We start from the raw sequence: 11071 nt of genomic DNA on the forward strand, positions 1-11071 counted from the left end.
GGATCTGATGCAGGTAAGGGGAAGAAGACAAAAGCTGAAACAGCAGAGATCTTTGACGATAAAACCCCGGTGACTTAGACTATGTGTGTGAAGCTTTTAGCTGAGGATATTAGATGGACAACTCTCTCTGGATCATGGCACAGTGCTGGTGAATGACTGATATTAGGACACCATCACAGCACAATTCTATCCCGCGTGGGACCCAAGGTCTGGCTTAGCAGACTTTTGCCTGTTGATTTTGGAAGTTGAGTATCTCAGTTGCAGCACTATCTGCTCTCTAGCAAATATTTCACATAATCCCTGTAATTTATCCCAGTTCCCTGAATTATGAAGCCCTTTACCTCTCCTTGAAATACACGTGAACATTTCATGGAAAGTGCCAGGCATCTAAAAAAAATGTGACTCAGCTAAAATTTCTCAATTATAAAACTTATGACCTCTGAACAGCAAACCCTGCACTCTATCTAAGGTCCATCCATTTATCTTTTATCTATCTGTCTATCTATCTGTCTTATTGATTGTACAGCCTTGCTTATAGATTGCAAGTCCTTGCAGTCAGGGCCCCTTATTTCATTGTACTAGTTGGTCACTATGTTAGCCTGGCATACTTGTTCTTGTATATTTTGTATTTCAATCAATTGTGCTCAAAAAATAAGTCGTAAAGCTGCTGTCAAATGGGGACAGGAGGGAAGGGCTTGAATTTAGCTGCCATTCTGAGAAAGAGTGGTTAAGGGGACAAAGCTGCCTTATGGTGGGGGAGGAGACAAGGGACAATGCTGCTGTCAGCGAGGAAGGAGTGAGAATGGGTACAATGCTGCTGTCAGTGGGGGAGAGGTGGAAAAGGTGCCTCCAGGGCTGCTTATGGAGTCAGTGCCGCACCTCCCATGAGGCAACCTGAAGCGACCGCTTCAGGCGGCGCTATGCCAGGGCCACGGGGAGGGCGGCATTTTTGCTGACCTAAGCCAGTCCAGGACAAGGTGTCCTGGACTAGCTTAGCACCGAGCGGTGGATGGGGGAGGCCACTGGAGCAGCGCTGCTCCAGCGGCCGCACCTCACGCTCAGGCAGAGAGCAGGTCCTCTCCGTGCCTGCTCTCTGCCTGCTAAAGCTCCGCTCCGCTCGGCCCTGCCTGCTTCAGGCGGCAAAAAGTCATGGTTCACCCCTGTATGGAGTGCATGGTAGTATTTGGATTGTGCTGCCAGGGGTTATATAAGTGGTTTCATGGTATATGTCCCTGTGAGGTAGTATTTGCTCAGTCACATTTGTTTGATGAAATCCTGGCTTCACCAAAGGGGAAGTCTAGGATAAAATACAAATTAACCCCTAAAATAATCCCCCCCCCCCGCCTAACTTCTAATTTACTTGTATTAAAAAAAAGTATAATTACACATATCACATGACTGCTGATAATCTGTTGACATTCTGTTTCATCGCTTCCGAAAAGGAACATCACGAGTACTCTCCCCCCCAACCCCATCAATATTTACCAACCTTCCTGCCCGGGAACAACTCCTCTAAGCTTCCTCTCTTCAGGCGCTTGCTGGAGTTTGGAGACGCTGTATTTGTGAGACTCCATCTCTACTGCGCAGGCCTCACAGGTACTTCTGGTCTGTGTGCAGCAACTCAAGCCTGTGCACAGTGAAGGAGAAAGGAGGAGCCATCTCCCAGAGTGGAAGATAGGTAAGTATGGTGCGATGGTGGGAGGACCTTAATAGTGAGTGGGATAGCTTAGCTAGGGAGACAGGGTGGGGGGGGGGGGGGGCGGATGCTAGTAGTAGGCTGGATAGCTTAGCTAGGGACAAGAGAAAGAAGTAGACACAGAGCAAACTTATAGTGCAGTAGGTAAGAAAATCTGATTTGGAATTTTTACACAGATATACAAAAGTTTGACCAGATGGCCTCTCACCTGTTGTGGTTGCGAGACAATGCTCACAACCACGTAAAAAGCCCAAATGTAGGTGGAGGGAGCAGCACACCTATCGATCACCAGATACCGGGATAGACAATGGAGAAGAAGACAATAGATGGAGTTCTTGGGTCAAACGAGCAAACTTTATTTGGGAAAGTTTGCCCGTTTGACCCGAGAGCGCCGTCTATTGTCTTCTTCTCCAGCTTAGCTAGGGAGACCGAGAGGGAGCTGTAACGGAGTGAGAGAGGAGGGGCAGCAGTGACAGGGAGGTAGTGTAGAAGGTACATAGGAAACTACATAGCAGGAAGCTAACCCTTGTAAATTAATGCAGAGGATACCAGGAGCTCTCATAGAAACCCAGAAATTACTCAAAATACTGCGAGAAGTATATGGGTGTATTTTTAACCCATTAAAATCACTAACAGACCTTTTAAAAAAAAATTTGCCCGGAAAACCCGTTTAATCTAGATTAATATAATAAATAAACTCACTCAGTGAGTTTCACATCTATCTATCTATCTATCTATCTATCTATCTATCTATCTATCTATCCATCCGAGAGAATTAAATAAGACATGAGTATTTCGGACGCACATGGTTTTAGTTAAAATAAATAAACAAACACATTTCTCATGGCCGAGATTCCGGACCTAGCAGCAATATCCAGCAGTCTCATAAAACATTAGCACACTCTGAAGAACCCTGAGTATATTAGGCGATTTCTCAGCTGACTTGTACCTTGTGAACTCCTTTAACATCTTTCCTATGCTGGTTATACTTAGTACAAGGCTCCCAGGAAAAAAATTTTATTTTTGCACCAAACTTGTTTTCAACTTTTTGGTAGCTATTTCATTTACTGGTCTGTACTCCAAACACCATATACATCTAATCCTGCACAGCCTGACATACTACAGACGTAGCAAAGCTGAATTAGTCTCTTGGAGCACAGAAGGCTTACCTGCACTGCTATGTACTGTTAAGACATTGTGATGTCATGATGAGTTATTCTTGTGACAAACGCTGCTTTTCTGCATCTGAGGCCTGGTTCACATCTGCGTTCAGTATTACGTTTGGGGAGTCCGCTTGGGGACCACCTGAACGGAAACCTATATGCATTAAAAAGTGGTTCGCTAAGAAACCACACGGACGCCATGATTCATGAAGACACCGCACGGAAAACACGCGGACCCCATTATAGTCTCTGGGGTCTGTGTGGTTTCTTAGCTATCCGCAAGTCCCCAAGTGGACTTCCCAAATGGAATACCGAATGCAGATGTGAACCACGTCTGACAAACTTATTTCTACTACAGCCATATAAAGAATAGTATGACATATAGTTTCTATATAATAATCTGGCAAAGAGATTGCATAATTATTGTACTTTTCATCATAGCTCAGTTATATTGCAGGTGATAGCACTGAATGACACATTTTAGGTAAACTCAGATACCAAGGCCATTCATATACCCTGCTCTAAAGTCACCTGACCTAAGACAGCCATGTTGCAATTCAAGCCTTCACCAACGTAAGTGAATGAACCGAAGGTTCGGCAGCTGTAACTTATACTCACAAATACGTCAAGAAGGATCTCACTGAGACTGAGTAATTTGATTCAAGGTGCGTTTAATTAAAGGTGGAAAACACACAATGTATGGTGTAAGCATAAAGGTTTTCGTCCTAAATCGGCCTTCCTCAGACTCAAGTATGACGTCTCACAACCTATTCGGGTATAGACGTGAATATACTCAGAGATAAGCACAGAACTGACATACCATGTTTTAAAGGGTTTGTGATCTCGTCCTGTGTACTGGTAATCTGTATGTTAGTGCATGGATGCTCTGTCCGTGGGTTTATGTCGGCTCATGGGGAAGTATAAATGTAAATACTAGCTGGCAGGAGGGTGCCTCAGTGACGTCCTTTGATGCCGTGGTTGCTGGGCTGACTATGTGAGCTATGGAGCAACCCACGCTATCAACGTATACACATAGCCAGCCCAACAACCACGGCATCAAAGGACGCCACTGAGGCACCCTCCTGCCAGCTAGTATTAACATACATACCAATGAGTATACATAGCCAGTCCAGCAACCACGACATCAAAGGACGCCACTGAGGCACCCTCCTGCCAGCTAGTAGGCCGAAAACGTTTACACTTACACCATACATTGTGTGTTTTCCACCTTTAATCAAATGCACCTTGATTCAGACTACTCAGTGTCAGTGGGATCCTTATTGACGTGTATTATATGGATTAGGACCCTATCCTACTGTGAATTACCCGACATCCCACCACACCAACCAGTGATATACTCACAAATAGATCTAGCACTGCTGGATTTCCTGTGACTAGAAGATGGCGTCTCAACACCCTGGGCGTTGCAGTGAGAATCCATTCTCTCACATTAGTCAAGACGTTAAAAGGCTACACAGCGATCTTTGATCATGGGATTGGTGCCGCAGCTAAAGTTGCAATGTGGCCCTAGCTATAGGCTTGGACTTTACAGACACTTGCAGGTCTACTATGAGATGGCAACATGTTGGTTTTTGACTACAACAAAATAATAAAAATTCACAAGACCTTAGTGAGGTTCACACAAATCTACTCTGCAAGCATATTATAGCTATCTATTGGGGTTGGGCGCAATAACCATATTGTTTTAGATAATGGAGGGAACAGTTTTCTATAGAATACTTTTTTTATGAACAGTATGCCAGTACAAGTCTGTCTGAAACTACTGTCTGTCTGTCCAAACTATGCTTATTACTTTCTCCGATCCACTTTTTACTGGGACAAAGCTGGTCTCTACTTCCTGGCCCATCTTGATACACTTACTTAGCCAGGTTGAGACAGGACACCACTGCAGCCAGTGACAGCCATTGGCCTCATTTTTTATTTTTAATTAATCGGTTGGACTTACCCTTTAACCATACATGGAGAAACATTTTGGCAAAACAGATCCACTTGGGGGGAAGTTATTAGCTATGCTAGTCTTAATTTCTTTCTGGCATGAGATGCACCAGATTTATTAAAGAGACTCCATTCTCCACCATCTCAGGTGGTACCATGCATTATCCATAAATTTACACCAGACTGGGAATTTCTGGCATGAGTTGTAGTAAATCTAACAAGCTAAGGTATCCCACCTCCACCTGGCTTGAACCCACTGTCTTAAGAAGTGGCAAGCAGGAAAGAAAAATTACCAAGTGGCATATCTTTGGTGCAAGTTCGGGGCATACGCCAAAGCTGTCCCACTTCTACTCCAGTTTTTTGGTGTACATATGATACTATATTCCCTGTACTGTACCATGTTATGCCTGGTGCAGAGCCTCAGAGGGTAGAACATTACACCAAAGAGAGAATCCTTAACATCAGTTTGTGAAATTTTGGTTGGCATGTTCCTTTAAAAAGTATTTTTCTGTTTGTCAAGTCCCATGTTGTTGTCCAGAGGGCAGAGGTCTCCAACCGGTGGTTCTCCAGCTGTGGTGAAACAACAACTCCCAGCATGCACCAACAGCCTGCAGCTGTCATGTAGGGAGTTGTGTTATTACAACAGCTGGAGAACCACAGGTTGGCGGTCACTGCTATATACTGTAGTTTGTTGTGTCACTGGCTGAATGGGTTTTAAACATGACACCTATTCTTTGGGGGAAACAAATACAAATACTGGGGAAAAAACTAGAAATGTTCTCTCTATTGGCCCCCGTCATATTGTGAGCAGGTGAGTTCAGTACGCCACATCCTCTCTTGATATAATCTGTTTACTGACTTTTCCTGTTTTGTTTAAAAAGTCTTCAACAAATATTGAATTCCAAAGTACAGTTAGCTAGAAAAAGATACTGAGAACCCCGCAGACCACAATGCACTTGTCAGGCATTACACTTTAAACCAGAGAGCATGGCTGTGAGTTAGAGAGAAGGATATTAGATCACTGCGGTTCCTTTATCTCATGCCACCATGTTTATGTTGTTAACCAAGTGGAATGTGAGTTTCAGAAGAAAGGTCCACGAACAGCGCCCCTCCTGTCCATAGCATTTGTCTGCCTCTTAGCCCTATCAATATAATCGGTGACTGTGTAATATATTCATTACTAGACTGGCTGGATGTTTGCTTCTCAAACATGCAAAAAGAAGAATAAATACTACTAAATGAGCTTCAGTTTACTCACTAGAATCTATGGGTAAAATTTGACCTTGCCATGACCTTTAATACCAGTACTTATCCCAGATTTACTGATTCTTGGAACAAGTTGACATGAAGAGGAACTCAATGATACCAAATAACCATAGGTTCAGACATGCTAATGGAAAATGAGTGATGCATAAAAACTAATGCAGGCTCTTCATATACAGATTTTTTTTTTTTTGCTTCATATTCTTAAGCCAGTCTTAATAAATTCCTCCCGGCCTATTTTGGAAGGGAACATTTGCAAAGGTTAAGTTTAGAATCTACATTTCGGGTATAACTTACAGCAGTATTCTGGCGCAAGTTATAGTAAATCTTTCCCTGCCCCTCACCATGCACTTTCAAGCGAGTCAGAAACTGGACAAAGAGGGGAAAAAATTTAGCACACAATCGCCATCCACCAAAAAATTCCCAACTTTTATGGCAGTTTTGATACTACATACCTCCCGTGGTTATCACTCACAGATCCCAATGGTGCTTACAATCTGAAATACCTATCAGTATGTCTTTGGGAGTATGCAGGGAAACCAAAGTACCCAGAGGAATCCCATAAAAACCCAGGTAGAACATACAAACACCATCCAGATGTTGTCCTCAGTGCTCTGGGGCAAGACTGGTGCTGTTTTACTAACTTCAGAAAATCACTTGAAGGATCTGTAAAAACTCACATTTTTCACTTATCCATGGTTTCCTAATTCCACAACCATAACGAAGTTTAAAACCATATTTTTCCAGTCAAGTGGAACATTCCTATGGTATATACTATATGTTATTTAATATATAGACCTCCAGTTGGTTGGTATATATCCTGAGCCACCTGGAGATCTTTAAAGTTGGATGCTATTGCCATTCACTTCTATTACAAAGGCCAGAAGAGTGCAGCCTGCTACAATATCCTGATATATACTATTTTTACAACAGAACTAAATGGTCAAAAGATGTGAATAAATATACAACTAGTGGCATCCTGTTCAATGAATGGTTGTAGGAATATGCACCTTTCACATCATTGTGGAATTTTATATGGAATTTGCAAAAATCTGCTTGCAGAATGTGGCTCTGCCAAATAAAGACAAAATATAGTGGTACTCTTTTCCAAATTCTGCTTTAGCATCAAATTTCTACATATGGATACCCCCTTAGAGCGAAGTGAACTTAGCAACTCCTACATCTGTACACTATGAAGGTATCCTGACATATAGCTCTGATGGATGTCTTCACTGGATGCCATTGTATAAGTATACAATATATCAACCAAACGCCCCCATAACCGGATGTAGCATGGTACACGTTACCATACAATTAAGTATTTTAATACCAGAATTACAAAAATGACACTTTTTCCTCCATGGGGTAATTGGGAACCTTTGGATACATTTAACATATGTACTTGGAAGTTTCTGTATATACCAAATAGACATAATACCCACTCAAAACATGGTGTGAACCGTGAGCCTAAAACAACATAGGTAGATTTATTTGACCCTGAGTAAATCCACCATACACCCACTGTGCAAAGAACTACAACACAACCCATTCACGTCATTGAAGTATATTGTCGTCCCTGTACAGAGGGTGGCAGTGACTGCTGCTATACCATAGAAATTCTGATGTGACTTTGTCCTACATTTTTGTGACCAGTGGTAAAAGTCATAAAATTCTTAGGGATTAACTGAGGCCTTATCAATACACCTGAAGACAAGTGACAAATCCCACACCAAGTTTCTGAATACCTCCGACAACAGCCAAGTTTTGGGAAGAAAGACGTTAAAAAATGCAGCTCTGGGTTGACTCCAGCACACCTCCTAACATTTCCAATGGCCAAATAGGGACATTTACTGTATAGATTAAACAAAGAGATACATACATGCATTCATAGGCAAGTTCAGGAGGCCTGAACCGGATCTAGGCAGTCACACAGCAGGGTCAGACAAGTTGTCACCTCACCTATTGCCCTCGGTTATTTGTCATAGGTTGAAGTTACACAATGCCACACGGCAGTACCATAAGATGTAGTGCAAATGTTGTTGCACATCCATCTCAGTCATGACTTAAAGAAGAACTGCAGCTTCTTATCGCACAGCAGCAACTTCCTTCACCAACATGATTCCTATTATTATCTTGTCATCAGAACCCATCATACCAACCCAACTCTGCAAAAAGATAGGGTCACCTGAATCATACAGTGTTTCCCCCTCGGTGTCTCAGTTGCCAAAATATCGCTGGTTTTGCCAATATGCCAATTAACTATAATGGAGCAATGAGGGCGTTGCCGCTTACCAATTTGGAGCAATAGCAACACTCTCATTGCTCCAAAGATCTACATGATTGTCATGCAGGAAAAGTTTGGGTTGTATATTGACAATACGTATTCCGTGTAATACACAGGTCAATGCAAACTACACAGGGAAGAAACCATTGCTAATGCTATTATTATCCTCCATAAAGTTTCATTGATTGTTGGCAGCACATCCTTGTTTCCACACGGCGATGCGCTGCCAACAGCAGAACATCTCCTGAACTCCTAAGATGTCATCAACAGACCAATAAGGAATTTCTTAGATAATCAGGAAGTCATTTACAGAATGCGTATAGGTACACTTGTCCCCGATACTCAACCTGTATAAAAGGGCCTTAAAGGGAATGTCCAGATTCAGCAAATAAATTTAACTGTTTCTATAATGAAAAGTTGTACAATTTTCCAATATACTTTCTGTATTAGTTCCACATAATTTTCTTGATATCTGCTTGTTGTCATTTATTATTTACTTACAGTTTATTAAAATCAGTCCATGGTCATGTGATGGACACACAGGTGCACAGCTCGTCACAGCACAGTAATCAGAGCTGTATCTTGCAACAAGCCGTGCACTTGTGTGTCCATCACATGACCATGGACTGATTTTTATCCACTGTAAGTAAATAATGGATGACAACAAGCAGAGATCTAGAAAACTGTGAGGAATTGATACAGAAAGTATACTGGAAAATTATATAACTTTTCATTAGACAAACTATAATATTTATTTGATTAAACCGGACAACCCCTTTCAGTGGTACTCATCCCATCCACTGTCTTGTCTGTGACTATATAGGACATAAATGTTTGGTTTTGTACCATGTTAGCCAGTGGGTATGAAATATAAAAAAACAAAAAACTTGAGAGTCTTCAGTAGATGATACTAGCCATTAAAAAAGGTTTGATCTACTAAAGACTCTCAAGTTTTTTGTTTTTTATATATAAGACAATAATGAGGTGTCTTGCAGCTATGGCAACATCTCAAGCCACTAGACTGTTACGGTATCATCTGAGGAATTCTTAATAATGTTACTCTATCACAAGACAGAACAACAAATACATGTATAAGCAATACCAAACACAAACATGAGGGTACTGCAAATACATTGTCCAAAAAGGAATATGGGCATGTATGTGTAAAACACAAAAAAACAACTAAAAATTATACAGTATAAACAATACAAAGTAGATATCTGTAATAATATCCTCTGGTATCTATCAGCTACACTATATATAACATTGTGATGGGACCTTAATGACATGCACAATATATGGTCATCCCTAAGGAATCTGGGACAAAGGCAACATCAATGTCATGGTAAGCATCAGATGCTGTAGACTTTATTGCTGCATGAATGAATGTAGAACAGTTCTACTGATCAAAAATCATACGTATTCCATTCCTGCAAGGGAAGCCATAAATAAACCTGTGTCCCTAATTCTCCAAGAATTTCCATATGCCTTCAAAAGTCTACACAATTTCATGGATAATTGTCGTAAGGAAACTGAATACTAGAAGTGGTCAGAGGACGCCTTTCCCCGCCACGGTCCTTCATCCTACCTCCATACATGACTTGTCATTTAATCCTATAACTGTATATGCAGATGTGGAGCTGGGAGTAGGATCTTACAAAACATTCTCAACTTTTCCATAATTAACCCCGTAGGCTGAAGGTATGTGAGCTACCCCCAGTCCAATCCCATAGCTATGCACTGTTATAAGATATTGCTATACAAGTCATTCTGGTGCTAAAAGAGTTAAACATTTGATTCAGTGGTATAGTTACAGTATATCCTGGAGGCATTTCCTGCCTTTGAAGTGGGAGAGACACAATTGCAAGTTCCTTAAGACACAAGAGAAGAACAAGGTTGCATGAAGTTACTGTTGCTCTGTGGTCATTGTTGCTTAATTCTCACCTGCTGTTGGGAAAGTTCCCTGTATGGCTTCTATCTCCCCGATTTCAGTGCAGACCCCCTGTCCATGCATAAGGGTATGCAGCGGTTTTTCAGAACCTTTCGTGGGGTAACAGCGAAGCCCTGAGCCACATCGGGCAGTGTAGACCCCACATGGCATCCCTTTTTGGAGGGCGCAGGTGGCACAGCAACCGCACCCAGGTTCTTTCACCAGCTCCAGGCACCCAACAGGGTCCAGACATCGAATTAGCTTCTCCTGTGAGCAAGGGGGGCACTGTATGGCTTCATCAGCCACTCCAAAAGATGCCAAGGAGATCAGTATCAAGGCAAGGTGGCAGTGCCCAGGCATTGTGTTGTGTGTGACTAGCAAGTAAGGTTAAAGGTGAATGAGAGGGTGCAATTGGGGCAGAGCTGGCAGCCTGGTTAAGAGTTAGCACACAGGAACATGAAATGATGTAGTCTTAGCTGTGCTGCTCTCCATAGCAAGAATGAAGGGGACTGAGGTTTTACTGCACTGAGCAGATAGATGTGGACTTTATACTGGCTGTAAGCCACTCCTATCTCGAGTCCCACTGCTAGGAGAAAGGGGGAGAGTGCGAGGACTGGGAATGAGAGAGGGACAGCACGAGAACTTAGAAATAGGAAGAAAAAAAGCGACACAAAAGCCAAGCCAAGGGAGCACAAGTAATGCACTATATACACTATAAATATAAAAAGTACTTAATAGTAATATACGTATTGTATTGTGTAACAAGTCTGCTAAATGAA

At 42.1% G+C, this 11071-nt stretch overlaps 1 protein-coding gene across 1 annotated transcript in view; it reads right to left on the reverse strand.

The window, feature by feature from the left end:
- Positions 1-10796, reverse strand: part of IGFBP4 (insulin like growth factor binding protein 4) — a 29220-nt gene extending 18424 nt beyond the window's left edge. The window contains exon 1 of the mRNA XM_075278685.1: positions 10307-10796. Within this exon, the coding sequence (XP_075134786.1) occupies positions 10307-10652 (346 nt within the window). The 5' untranslated portion in view covers positions 10653-10796. The remainder of the gene's footprint in view (positions 1-10306) is intronic.
- Positions 10797-11071: the final 275 nt, after the last annotated feature.

The sequence above is a fragment of the Leptodactylus fuscus genome, chromosome 6, assembly GCF_031893055.1.
Source record: "Leptodactylus fuscus isolate aLepFus1 chromosome 6, aLepFus1.hap2, whole genome shotgun sequence".
In the NCBI taxonomy this organism is placed as follows: domain Eukaryota; kingdom Metazoa; phylum Chordata; class Amphibia; order Anura; family Leptodactylidae; genus Leptodactylus; species Leptodactylus fuscus.